The sequence below is a fragment of the Felis catus genome, chromosome A2 (assembly GCF_018350175.1).
Source record: "Felis catus isolate Fca126 chromosome A2, F.catus_Fca126_mat1.0, whole genome shotgun sequence".
Classification (NCBI taxonomy): Eukaryota; Metazoa; Chordata; class Mammalia; order Carnivora; family Felidae; genus Felis; species Felis catus.
The window spans coordinates 4,105,573-4,118,782 of record NC_058369.1 but is presented as its reverse complement, the minus strand read 5'-3'; the positions used below and the strand labels follow the sequence as shown (position 1 = coordinate 4,118,782).

Sequence of the window (13,210 nt, the reverse complement as noted above, 5' to 3'; positions counted from 1 at the left end):
GTGTCCCTCCAGCCTTTTTGTGTCCGTATGCATTCGTGTTTTCGAAATTACATTTTTAACTCTGGTTACCGAGAGGTTTCTCTGCGTGCGGGAGGTGCCGCGTGAGTACAGGACAGCAGGAGGGGTCTCCTCGGAGAGAGAAGGCGCCACCACAGGATAGCGAGGGCCGTGCGTCACCCGTGATTCGTCACGGCTTTATCTGGAGTCACGTAGTCACCAGAACGATTTCCGCCTCTGTCAGAGGGGAAGGGACGTGGACCGCGTAGCCGTGGAAGGGAGCCACGTCTGTGTGTGTCCCCCGACACGGATGTGAGGTGAGACGCTGCGGTGCAGCGTTGTAGTGCCGTCCCGGTGACGCCAGGCTGTGAGGCTACCCAGGCACCACTCAGCAGAGACACGGGCGGTGGAGCCCAGGGATGGTCAGGAAAGGCCCTGTGGTGGCCGTCACAGGGAAGTTCCTTGAGTAAGTTGACACACGTATGGTGTTTTGGGTTTTGGCTTTGTTGTTTTTGTGAAACCGATGTGCTTAAAAAAAAATTTTTTTTTTTAATTTTTCTTTTAACGTTTTTACTTATTTTTGAAGGCGAGAAAGAGCATGAGCGGGGAAGAGCCAGAGAGAGAGGGAGATGCGGAATCTGAAGCAGGCTCCAGGCTCTGAGCTGTCAGCACAGAGCCCGATGCGAGGCTCGAACTCACGACCTGTGAGATCATGACCTGAGTCGAAGTCGGACGCTTAGCCGACTGAGCCATCTGGGTGCCACCCCCCCCCCCCACTTTTTTTTTTTAAGCGTTTGTTTATTTTGGGGAGAGGGAGAGAGAGAAACAGGAGCAGGGAGAGAAGGAGACACAGAATCCAAACAAGGCCCCGGGCTCCTAGCTCTCAGCACAGAGCCCGTCACAGGGCTCAAACCCAGGAACCGTGAGATCGTGATCTGAGTCGAAGTCGGATGCTTAACTGACTGAGCCACCCAGGCGCCCCCAAATAACAGGTCTTGATTCTAGTACACACCATCAATTGTTGTGTGTATTTACATTTTCATAAATTTTAAATAGGGGCACCTCGGGTGGCTCAGTGGGTTGAGTTTGGACTCTTTGTAAGTTTATTTTTAGCGAGAGTGTGAGCAGGGGCAGGGCAGAGGGAGAGAGAATCCCAAGCAGGCTTCTCGCTGAATGTGCCGCCTGCTTAAAATTCTCTCCTTCTCTCTCAGCCCCTCTCTCCAGTTCACACGCTTAAGCTTGCTTGCACGTGCCCTCTCTCTCTCTCTGAAAAATTAAAATATAAAAATTAAAAAAATTTTTTTAAACGAGGTTTTTCTTAAAGTGTGATTATTATTTTAAAGACGACGTGCTGTGGAAGTTGAGGAGGGAGGAAGAGTGACCTTGGGAGAGGTTTCTCCCAACAGGCTGAGCCCTGCCTGGGTTGTAGGGAAGACAGGGCAGGGACCTGGTCAGGGAACCCGAGGGGCCTGGCACACGGTGGGCATTTAAGGAGTGTGAGATTTGATCGCCCGAGATAACAGCGTTAGGGAATAAGGGAGACAAGTTTGGGTGGCGACGAGGATTTATTTCACTGCTTAGAAAAAAGCGGCCTCCGGGTTGAAATGTGACAGCAGTTGCTGCACAAGCTGGGACGTACGTAGCCTGCCATTTTAACTCCCCCACAATATGCAGAAATGACCAGGCGTGTTGTTACAGGCCTGTGGCCCGCTGCTTCGTGTAAGCCGCCACCTCCTGTCCTCATCCCGTACCTCCACTCTATTTTACTTCATTTTTTTTTTAAGTTTTTTGTTAACGTTTCTTACTTCGAGAGCGAGAGAGAGAGAGTGTCTGAGCAGGGCAGCGGCAGAGAGAGAGAGGGAGACATAGAATCCGAAGGAGGCTCCAGGGTCCGAGCTGTCAGCACAGAGCCAGAAGCGGGCCTCCAACCCACGGACCTTGAGATCACGACCTGAGGGACACTCAACCGACTGAGCCACCCAGGCACCCCTCCTTTCTATTTTATACTGTATTAATTTGGAAAAAATGTTTTTTTCCACACACGGCGAAACTTGAAATTAGTTTTTAACGCGCATTCGGACGTAGTTTCCCATGTGTGTGCCCGTGAGCCGCTCTGCTATCCCCGGGCATCGAGCAGTTAGCAAAAATAGCCGCAAGCCTGCAGTTCCGTCCTGACGGTTCTAGATGTGGCAGAGATCTCCCGGGGGAATGAGGGCTCTGCCTCTCAAGAGGATATTGTCCCTACCGCGGTTTTCCGAGAGTCGTGTCCGTCCGCCTGCCGCCAGGCTGGTTGGTTTTGTGTGCAAGTCTGAAGAGGTGTGAGCTGCCGCCCGAGTCCCAGGAACTCAAGTTTGGTGACCATGTTTTTCAACAGAACCGTGATTAAGAAGGAAGAGAAGTTGGAGAAAAAGGAGGAAAAAAAGCCTGAAGACATTAAGAAGGAAGAAAAGGAAGAGGATGAGCCGAAACCAGGACCTGCAAATCGGTCGAGAGTCACCAAATCAGGTGAGCAGAGCTTTCCACGTGCCCACAAGAAGGGAGGAGCTCGGGGCAGGGGGGACCGCGGGTTCTGTTGACAGGCGGCTCTGAACGCATCGCAGCCCCAGGGTGACGTGGCCTGAAGGAGTGTCTGGTGACGTCACACACGTGGGGACGCTCTCCCCGGTGACTTCTGCTCACTGGCGGCCCCGCGACTAGGCCTCTCGCTCTTCTGCGTAACATTTGGCAGGAGTGCAGACGGGTATGCGCGGGAGACGCTTCCTGGTTCTTGAAACCGATTGGATGCAGTTATGTGGTCAGGCTTCTGCGTGTGTGTTAAAGGCAGATAGAGTCAAAACCGGAGATACGGTGCAAACTCAGAACCTCTGTACCCGTTGACGTAGCTGCACTTGGGGCGTGCCACCTCTTGACATTTTGTAAAGTTCATCGTGTTCCACGCCTTCAGATTTGCATGAGGCTCCGCGGAATGTCGTCTGGAAAAAATAAAACCAATTCTCCCTGCGCCTGCCTCCTCTCCTCCCCAATAAAACAAACAAAATTCAGCCATCTGGAGCATGGGAACTGGGTACAGCGCATTACAGAGCGTTACAAATTAGATCTTTGGCGTTTGGTGTAATTTACCGGCAGTCTCACGAGGAACGTGTTTTTAAAATGTTCCTCAAGTATGGCAAACCTCCCCAAATCAGGAATAGTCCTGGTGGTTAGAGTGGTTATTGTGTCATCGAGGGGAAGATTCTATTTGGAGGCCTTTATTGCTGTGGATGAACGAAGGGAAGCCCAACCGTCCGATTGCGATGAGGGCCTGAATTCTGCAGAGCGTTCCAGGATGTGGAGGAGAAAAAAAAAACCAAAATTGGTTCTCCTGGAGCTGCTAGGATTTAGCGCGAGGGTAAAGGAAGCTTGTGGGTTGGATGTGTGTGCGTGGCAGAACGCACCTTGGCTTAGATTTATGTTGCAAGGTGTGAGGAAATCCCGGCCGCTTCATTCCAGGTGAGCAGAGACCTGGAGTGCCTCGTGTCGGTAGTGGGTGCTTCGTGTCAGAACGGGAAGGAGGAGGAGACGCAGAGGCTCCAGAGGTTAGCGTTAGTCACTCGAGGGAGCCTGGCAGGCCCCCGGTCAGCCCATGTGCTGCCTGCTCTTTGGAAGGGGGGGCCTCAGCAGGTTTTCATGGATGGCTGGTTTTTTGTTTCTTTCCCTGAAGGAAGCAGAGGAATGGAACGGACAGTCGTGATGGACAAATCGAAAGGAGAGCCTGTCATTAGCGTGAAAACCACAAGCAGGTCGAAAGAGAGAGTAAGTATTGCTTCTGCCATCTCAGGTCCAACTGATCTGAGGGTGGTTTAACGACCACTTTGATCTGCACTACGAACACAGCTTTGTTTCGCCTTTCAAATTTTAAGAGTTCTTTGATGTATTCAGAAGGCATATTATTAGCCGTTGGATGGCACGTACAGACTCAAAGATTCTACAACTTATTTCAAAGCAGCACCGAATGTTTTCACTTCACACGATGTGTTGACCCCGATTCTCTGTCAGGTTACGCCATCTTCTGGAAGAATCGATTCGCAGAAAGCCGACCATTGGGTAGAATGGGCAGGACCCAGGCTGTTCAAGGCAGAAGGCAGGTTCTGCTCTTTGGTTAACCTAGTGGTAGCTGATTCATCGCTTTGGGCGATGCTTCATCTTCTGTGACGTTAACAAGAAAGGAAAATGGAGTCCGCTGGAAAATCGACTCACGTCAGAGAGCGGACCTCCCATTTCTTAAGTGGTACACGTAGCTGGACCAGCTGGTGGTTCCTCGTTTTGTTTTTTCCACTCCGAAAAACAAACCCCTCTGCTCACCGCCTGAAGGTTCTAGCTCAACCATTCATGAGAGCCGGCCCCTTCCAGTGAATGCTGAGCTAGCAGTATTCATCCAAGAACCGTTTGTGGTGCTGAGACTTATTTTTGAAATGAACGTTTGATTTTTAATCCATCCCTTCCTGACGTCATTTTCCTTTTGGGGTACGTGAAAACCGTAAAGACACTAAAATAGAAAAATCTCTCAAGGAGGCCTAGATAAACCATAATCTCACCACCTAAGTAACTCTGACGTTAAAAAAATAAATAGTAACATGCGCACGATGAGAACATTCAGATCTTCAGATCGTATAGGAGGATGACAACAGAAGTAGGACAGAAGCCTCTTCGCTTTCACATGGACTCCTCGCACTTCCTTTCTTTTCTCTTTGAGAGAGAGAGTGCGAGTGGGGAAGGGGCAGAGAGAGAATCGCAAGCAGGCTCCACGCTCGGCACAGAGCCCGACTGGGGGCTCAATCTCATAACCCGAGGCAAAACGAAGAGTCGGAGGCTCACCCAGCTGAGCACCCAGCGTGTATGCTGGATTTCGAAATAATGGTAGTTTCACAGGAAGTTGCAGAAATAGTACAGAGGTCCTGGGTGCCCTTCCCCCAGCTTTCCCTAGTGACTTCTTTTGTGTCACTGTAGCACAGTAGCGAAGCCAGGACGGTGACATTGGTATCCGGCGTGTATGTGCCTACGTAGTGCTAGGACTTTTCTGTTACTGGTGTGGACCGCTGTGAGCACCACCATCAAGATACAGGACTAGCCTGTCACCACAGGGATCCCCTGCCTGTCACACCCACACCACCAGCCCACCTCCAGCCCTGGGAACACCGGTTGTCTCCCATCTCTGGAATGTTGTTGTTCTGAGAACATGTACAGATGGAGTCGTGCAGCACGTGACCACAGCATGGTGACCTTGAGAGCCATCCGGGGTGCACAGGTGTTGTCCTTTCTCTTTAGGAAGCCGTGATCGTTTTAACCAGGCTCTTGGTTACGGATACTTGGTTGTCTCTCGTCCCCTGCTGAGAACTGCTGTGGTGGGACATTTGTGTGCACACCCCTTGGCATACTGTGGGTTTCTAGGTGCAGAGGGACACGGATGTCATTCTTTGGGATGGGTGTTAGCAGAGTGCCCTTCCGGAAGGCAGCAGGATACTACAGTCCGTGGCTGCGTCCGGTGCCCTGGCCGCTAGTAAGTGGGAGGTGGTGAGCCCAGGGCTCTGACCCCGAGACCCCGGTGCTGCGCTGGCCTCGGCACGAGGTTGCACCCTCACCTGGACACTTAGGGTGTCTGTCCCCCTGCCTTCTACCTACAGTGTGTGTGATCAGACTCCAGTCACTTTGCCCGTCTCCTCGACAAAGGGGGGTCATCGTGGTGTTTTGGGTTATGGATCTTTCTGTGATGAGATGGTCCTCTCTTTTTTTTGTTTTTTTTGGTAAAATTTCTGTTCAAAACTTCTGCCTGTCTTTCTCCCACCACCCACGAGGTAACTAAGAAAGTAAGCTAAGGAAATTTTTTTTAAATGTCTCCCAGGCCCGTTCTCTAGAGACTCTGAGGCTGTGGGTCAGCAGGTTACCCTGCGTTCTGAGCTATAAAAGCTTCCTGGGAGAGTGACCGTGGGCAGCTTGGGTGTCGTGGCCCCTGAAGGCCTCAGGCAGGAATAGGAGTCAGTAGTTAAGGTTTCGTGCCCTGTCCTGGAAATGAGAGTGGCACGGAAGTTGCCCGTTAATGATCTGGAGCTGACGAGGAGCGCTCTTTTACGTTAAGCATCTTTGACCTGTTCTGTTCGAAGGCTGCCTGCCTGAGGCCCGAGTCAGCGGCTGAGAAGTGTGGTCCGTCATGCAGCTGTGCATCCAGCATGCACGCGCCCCGTGGCTCTGTGAGGCCTTGTTCTAGACTACACATAGTCCTGGGCTCTGCCGCACTAAAGAAACCTGCCTGTAGGTTTTGTGGGGTGTCATCCCCCCTTCCCCTTCCATGACGCCCTTTGTTGGCAGGGCCTTCCCGGAAACCACGTGGGACAGAAGAATTTTTGTCTACCCTAGATACGCAAATGTAACTTTCACTGTGCGTCTGTTGGCATTTTTCTGGTGTTAACCGGCCAATTTTGGTAAACAGAGCTCCAAGAGTCAGGATCGCAAATCGGAAAGCAAGGAGAAGAGAGACATCTTGTCATTTGATAAAATCAAAGAGCAAAGGGAGCGTGAACGCCAGAGGCAGCGGGAACGGGAGATCCGAGAGACGGAGAGGCGGCGGTGAGTGGGTCCTGGCAGGCTGGCCGGTTGGTGGGCTCCCCTGGGGGTGCTCGGCCTTTCTCCCTGAGCGGGTCTCCTGCCCGCCCAGGCTTGATGACTGCCTCGTGTGTCCCCGGAGACAGAAGGGCCAGGGTGGCGAGGGCCGGCGGTCAGCCTCGGCACGGCGATCGTCAGAGCTGGAGTCTGTCTAGCAGCACCTCTCCTGGCCCCTGGTGGGCCCCGGCACGTGGAGTGAGCTCATCCACGCGTGCCTTTGGTGGGAGGGTCTCCAGTGTTGAGGTCTCAGTCTTCACTGCCAAACGGCACGTAGATAAGATCCAAAGTGCAGCCAAGGGATGTGGTGCTTTTGTTAGAGGTGTTACTCAGAGGAGTAGCGTTCTCAGGCGGCCTCGGTCCCACGAGATGTTCTTTGCCACGCACACCTTTTTTTGTTGAGACAGTTTATGGAAGTCGGCCTGCCGTTCCCAGTTTCGCCTTCTGCCGTTTTCCGTCCATAGCTCCCTTGTCATTTTCCTTCACGTGCTGCTCGGCAGAACGAAAGCCTCACGCCTCACACCATGGTATTAGGAGGACTTGTCTGAGTGAAAGCGGGTCGTGTAGAAACTGCTCCGGTTGTGCTATATTTGCTTTCCCGAGTAGTGTGGTTCTGGTCTCTCTGCATATGTAGCTTTAGAAAGTAGAAGCACCATTCAGATGTCTTTTGTTTCCGACTGGCTCCCAACGGCTTTGGAGCCTTTCCAGTCGCTGAGGGCGGGCACGAGGAGTGACAGCGACTCCTTTCTGGGATGCAGAGGGGGTGTACCCTGTCCCTGTCTCCCCCTGTTCCTGCTCCCCCCCCCCCCCCCCCCAGCTCCCAGGATGCAGGGGCCGGTGAGGAGACCTGGTGCCGGGCCGCATAGCATCGGCCCCCTTTGCTCATGCCTAGCCTTCTCCTGGCCCCACAGTCCCCCAGGTCTGCTCAGAGGCTGTTTCGGGGCATCGCTCAGTTACTTGTTCCTCCAGGGTTTTCTGTGTGCACGGCGGCTTTCGTAGTAGCAGTTCTCCTCCGCGTTTCTTACTCTTCTCCCTTTATTTAAAAAAAAATTTTTTTTTTAATGTTTGTTTATTTTTGAGACAGAGGGAGACAGAGCATGAGTGGGGGAGGGGCATAGACAGAGACACAGAATGTGAAACAGGCTCCCGGCTCTGAGCTGTCAGCACAGAGCCCGACACAGGGCTCGAACCCACGAACTGTGAGATCATGACCTGAGCCGAAGTCGGACACTTAACCCACTGAGCCCCCCCGGGCGCCCCACTCTTCTCCCTTTAATGTGTGGCTTAGTCCTCCTGGCCTGGACGCCGAACTGGGTCTCTTCGCCCCCTCCCTGCCTGCGCACCCTTGGCTTTGCTTTTGTGAGAAGGGAGAGTCCGGAGGTTGGGGTTCGTGGCCCAGCCCGGCGCGCGGTCACGGGGGTGTGCGCGGGGACGTCAGGGCGGCCTTGCGTGTGTGTCCCCGCAGAGAGCGGGAGCAGCGGGAGCGGGAGCAGCGCCTGGAGGCCTTCCACGAGCGGAAGGAGAAGGCGCGCCTGCAGCGGGAGCGCCTGCAGCTCCAGTGCCAGCGGCAGCGCCTGGAGCGCGAGCGCATGGAGCGGGAGCGGCTGGAGCGCGAGCGCATGCGCGTGGAGCGCGAGCGCCGCAAGGAGCAGGAGCGCATCCACCGGGAGCGCGAGGAGCTGCGGCGCCAGCAGGAGCAGCTGCGCTACGAGCAGGAGCGGCGGCCGGTGCTGCGGAGGCCCTACGACGACGGCCGGTGAGGACCCGGCCTCGGCTGCCCCCCTGCCCTGGAAAGTCGGGGCCCCTCTCCCACCGCATCCGGTGCCTCTGGACGCCGTCGCGGGGCTCTGCGGTGTTTGCCTGAGTTGCTCGCAAAGTCTTGACGGTGGCCGCTTGCTGAAGGGGTCGCCGTGCTGTGGCTTAGCAGGGCCTCCCGTTGCATCCACACTGTGGTTCCCGGTGGGGCGGTGGGTAGGCCCGCGCTCGCCGCGGCCGCCGGTCGGCCAGGGATGGGGAGAGGCACTGGGCTGCACTCGGAAGAAGAAATTGCCTTCCCGTTCACAAAGTAGGTTTATTGGTCTCCAGCTCCTCTGAGCTTCTTAATTGACGGTCACCCATCACCCCACCACCCGTGAGCCTAGTTTTCTGGTAAAAAATCAGGAGGAAGATAATTGGATGCCATCCTGAGCCGTATGCAGTTCACTATCACCCGATCTAATTCCCTTTGCTTTTGCAAAAAAAACTCAGAGGGAGGTTCAGGTTACCATAGAAGACAGGAAGGTGAAAATGTGGCAACTCAGAATGCCATTCCAGAAGAATCAAATATTTCATTTCACTTGCATCTGAGCTCACGCGGGGATCAAGGTATTAACAGCCTTGTGATACAATTAGCTCCCAGCAGCCCTCCTTTCAGGACTGTCAGATGAGAATGCTGGCGTGCCTCTTGGCAGTTTGGGGGATTTTAATTTATCAAATCAAAGCGATAATGATTGAATGTTTAGAGATTAGCCCTGCAGGACATTTTAAATGATACCGGGTCTGGAGAGAGCTCCTCTCCCCACCTCCACCCCCTTCCCTACTTCCCTCGTTCTCGCTCATAAATGCAATTCATATCCTTTTAAAAACAAAAAATAGGCGAGATGATGCTTATTGGCCGGAAGGAAAGCGTGTGGCCATGGAGGACAGGTACCGCCCAGACTTCCCTCGGCCCGATCACCGCTTCCACGACTTTGACCATCGAGACCGGGCCCAGTACCAGGACCACGTGGCTGACAGGTCAGCACCCACCGTCTCCCGAAGCCACGGACACAGCCAACTGAGCCCGATGCAGGGATGGGTCTCTGTTCATTCTCTGATGTCTCATTTATTTGTGAGGCTCCTGCTGGCTGGCTGACCGGCTGCACGTGGGATTTAGAAGCACAGGCCTTGAGCAGGATGTTGGACTCGGGGCTCACTTAGGGTGTCCTCAGCTTGTATGGTAGGAAGGCCCTCCACTCCTTTCACTCGTTGCCCCCTTCACGGATTGGGGGCTTGGGGCAATTCCTATGTCTCAGCGCCCCACGGCCCACTTTCTGGGCCTCACAGCTCCCCGGGGCTCTCGCCCAGCCTCTGCTCCTCCGCCTTGTCCCTCCTTGTTTTTATGGTGAGGATGCCGTTTACAGAAGTTTTCAGAAAGGCACCTGAGTCTGTGCAGGCAGGGCAGGCTGGCGTCCACATCCATGGGGTTCCCTGACTGACATGGGCTCCTGGGTTGGCATACTGTGTAAGAACTGACCGGACAGCATGGGAGAGAGTTTACTAGGCTGGCTGTGTCTGAGAAGATTTTTTCTTTTTTTTTTTTTTTAGCTGGTTCCTTTGTCAGTGTCTTCTTAAATGAGAAATACATATATAGTTTGTTAGAAAGGCAGCCCTCGATTTTCTAGTTTAAGAATTCTCTCTCTGGGGTTCTCATCATGGTCCCCTGGGCCGCATATCCCTGAACCATTTGTCCGTTCATTAGCTCTTCCGTAAGGGAAGGGAGAGCAGGGGGGAGATGGGCTGAGAAGCCAGTCATTTAATGAATCATGCCTGGAGTTGGTTTGAGAATCCTGTGAATCATGTGTACTGACTGGGTCAAACCAGAGGTTAGGGATCCTCTAAAGGCTTCTTGTTAGACCCTAGATTTTGTCACCAGTCCAGATATATTAGTCTTTGGCTTCGTGGTGTGGGCCTCTGTTTCTGAGATCCCTCCAAGGGACTTTAGTTCAGTAAAATTTTTATTCCCACCTTCTTAGGATCCAGCTTCACTCCTACTCCCTGGAAGAAGGCTTTAGATGCAAGCCAGCTTTTTTTCACAGGCCAGCATATTACAGTTCTTACTTGGTGAAATAGAATAAGTACCCCAATTGTGGGAAACTCTTGTGTGTGGCCTGCCGAAATGTTGTCTAGTGCCATCAGCAGCTGCTGGAATGAGATGTTTCCCTTTTGCAGGAGGGAAGGTTCAAGGTCAGTGATGGGAGAGCGAGATGGGCAAGTAAGTAAAACCCGACCCTAAGCCTGGGGGCACCCTGCTTTTGTGTTGGAGTGGGCGAGGGTGAGTGAAGTGTGCGTAATTGTTTTCTGATTACGGAGTTCTACGTGTGTTTCCAGTACATAGGGTTTGTTTTTGTTCAGTTGGCTCTATAGATCGCAAGCACCTCTGGGTTGTCCACTTGCTTAGAGTGTCTTTGAGTCTCAGTATTGTGAGCTGCCCCACAATATCCCAAATGGGGGAGGCGTTTTGCCTGTGTTGGGGCAGGGGAGGGTTCCTGTGTCTCTGGTAATCTGCAGGTGCCCTGTGAGGGATGCTCAGAGAAAAGGGGAGCTCTCCAAGAGAGAGGTAGGGGATGGGCATCAGAATCATGCCTTTTTAAAATACTGGGGTGTTTTTTGAGGGAACATCATGCGATTATGTCTCGCTACAAAGACGTGCTGGGTTTTTGAGCACAGGATTGGTTGGCGGTTGGCCGGGGGCACGGAGTGGCTCCCGTCCTCAGCACCTGCCTCCAGTGTCACATAGACAGGCCTCTGCTGCCTCCATAGAATGGTGCACACAGGGGTTTGAGGACACTGCCTGTCCCGGGGTGTGGGAGGGGCCCTCCTGGCATCAGCAAGAAGGAAGTGTCCTGATTCTTCTGGGGAGGACTAAGTGACCCTCTCAGAGGACCCTTCAGCAGAGCCATCAAGTGCCGTCAAGTGCAGGGCTCTCCGAGCTCACAGGGCCAGAGAGGCCTCCGCTGGCACTTTATGTGGTGCCAGAGATGGAGCTCTAGGGGTGCCCAAGAGTTGTCGAGCAAGGAGGGGATCAGGAAGCAGAGGGCCCACCAGGAGCTTCTGTGGTGAGGTGTGAGGTTTGGAAGGGGCCCGGACAGGTCCCCTTGGGGCCACACCCCGGCCGGCTGCAGCAGGATCTGCAGGTTCACAGGCCCGTCCAAGAATGGCATGGTCAGGGTGCCCTGTCCCTCTTGTGCCTTCCAGCACTACTCAGATGAACGCCACGGCCACGGAGGACCACCAGAGCGCCATAGCCGAGACTCCCGAGACGGCTGGGGGGGCTACGGCTCCGACAAGAGGATGAGTGAGGGCCGGGGGCCGCCGCCCCCACCCAGGTAAGCAGCGGGCAGCTCTGGGGGTCCCTGCCTGCTGAGGGACACCGCCCTGGATCCTTTCGTAGACTTGCCCCAGGACATCCCCGCCCCTGTGCCCCAGGGGCCTGTAGGTGTTTTTAAGGCAGGTCTTTGCATGTCAGAAGGTTCTGCCTCATCTCGAGGTGGGTTTTCAGGGGTTGAGCGAAGGGCGCACCACTCCGGTAGAGGAGCGATGAAAAGTCTTCTTCCCCAGGTGACCCGTTGAGCTCTCGGTCCTTGAATGCCATTTTGTCCGTTTTGCCTTAAATGTCCGTGGGAGATGTAACCGGGGAGCTCCTCTGCAGACAAGAGGGGACACTGAGCACCGTCACTGTAGGGCTGGGTGGCTATCACCCAGCATGAGGCAGTCTCGCCTTCACCCTCGAGGACAGATGTTGGGGGCTCTGGTGGGCTCCTCGCCCACGGCTCTGCGCACTGGCCGGCCTGGCAGCTGGTACTCTGACCGTTCCAGACTCAGCCTGAGTCTGGGAAGCTTTCCTGGACACGCCTGGTGGCCGCTGGTGGCCGCACGTTGGACTTCTGTTTTGGTTTGAATCACTTGGACTTTCTGTCTGAAACTTTTTTTTTTCTTAAACAGCTCTTTTGAGCTTTATTCACGTGCCATATGGTTCATCCATTTGAAGTGTGCGATTTGATGTTTTTTAATGTATTCAAGAGTTGTACGCTCATCACCACAGTCCACCCCCAAGGGAAGCTCCATTAGCAGTCACTCCCCGGTCCCCCCCCACCCCGCAGCCCCTGCACCCCGATCCACCATCTGTCTCTGGGTTGGCCTGTTGTGGGCGTTTCACACAAGTGAAATCACGTGTCACGGCCTTTTGTGTCCCACTTCTTTCAGCACAGTGTTTTCAAGGTCCGGTCACACGGTCACCTGGGTCAGAGCCGTATTCCTTCTTGGGGTTCAGTAACAGGCCACATGTGGAGAGACCACGTTTTGCGTCTCCCGCTCATGAGCTGCTGGCCATTGGGGTGGTTTCACCTTGGGGCTGTCAGAGGATCCTGCTGCTAAGCATATTTGTGCGCGGGTCTTTCCATGAATGTGTTTCCCATTCCCCTGGGGTAGATGACCAGGGGTGGACTCGCTGGGTCCCGGGGTCAGCCTGCCGCACTGTTGTCCGTTCTCACCAGCCACGTGTGAGGATCGCTGTCTCCACGTCCTCCGAAGCGCCCAGCGTCTGTCCCTTTGCCACCGGCCAACCCAGCGGGTCGCGTGGAGGTCTCACGTCCATGCACGTGGCTGCGCCGAGCTGCTCCGGGTGCTTACTGGCCACGTGGGTCTCCGTGGGGGCGTGTCCGTCCTCCCGCTTCGCCGTTGTCTCTCAGAAACGCGTGACATCGGGCAGGATCGGCCATGCTACGGCCTCCCCTTGCAGGCACGTGGGACACTCTCCGGTCGGCTTTTTGTTTTGACACAG

General features: G+C 54.3%; 1 protein-coding gene across 2 annotated transcripts in view; it reads left to right on the top strand.

Moving 5' to 3' along the window:
• SAFB2 (scaffold attachment factor B2) overlaps window positions 1-13,210 on the top strand; it is a 32,885-nt gene that overhangs the window by 18,699 nt on the left and 976 nt on the right. Inside the window, exons 12-19 of one of the 2 annotated variants that reach the window (XM_045044383.1) lie at window positions 2,372-2,502; window positions 3,698-3,789; window positions 6,461-6,597; window positions 8,096-8,386; window positions 9,265-9,405; window positions 10,600-10,642; window positions 11,626-11,756; window positions 12,924-13,191. In XM_045044383.1, coding sequence (XP_044900318.1) covers window positions 2,372-2,502; window positions 3,698-3,789; window positions 6,461-6,597; window positions 8,096-8,386; window positions 9,265-9,405; window positions 10,600-10,642; window positions 11,626-11,756; window positions 12,924-12,933 — 976 coding nt within the window. In that variant the 3' untranslated portion in view covers window positions 12,934-13,191. Of the gene's footprint in view, window positions 1-2,371; window positions 2,503-3,697; window positions 3,790-6,460; window positions 6,598-8,095; window positions 8,387-9,264; window positions 9,406-10,599; window positions 10,643-11,625; window positions 11,757-12,923; window positions 13,192-13,210 lie in introns of those variants that run through there. The other variant, XM_003981706.6, reaches the window with a different exon arrangement.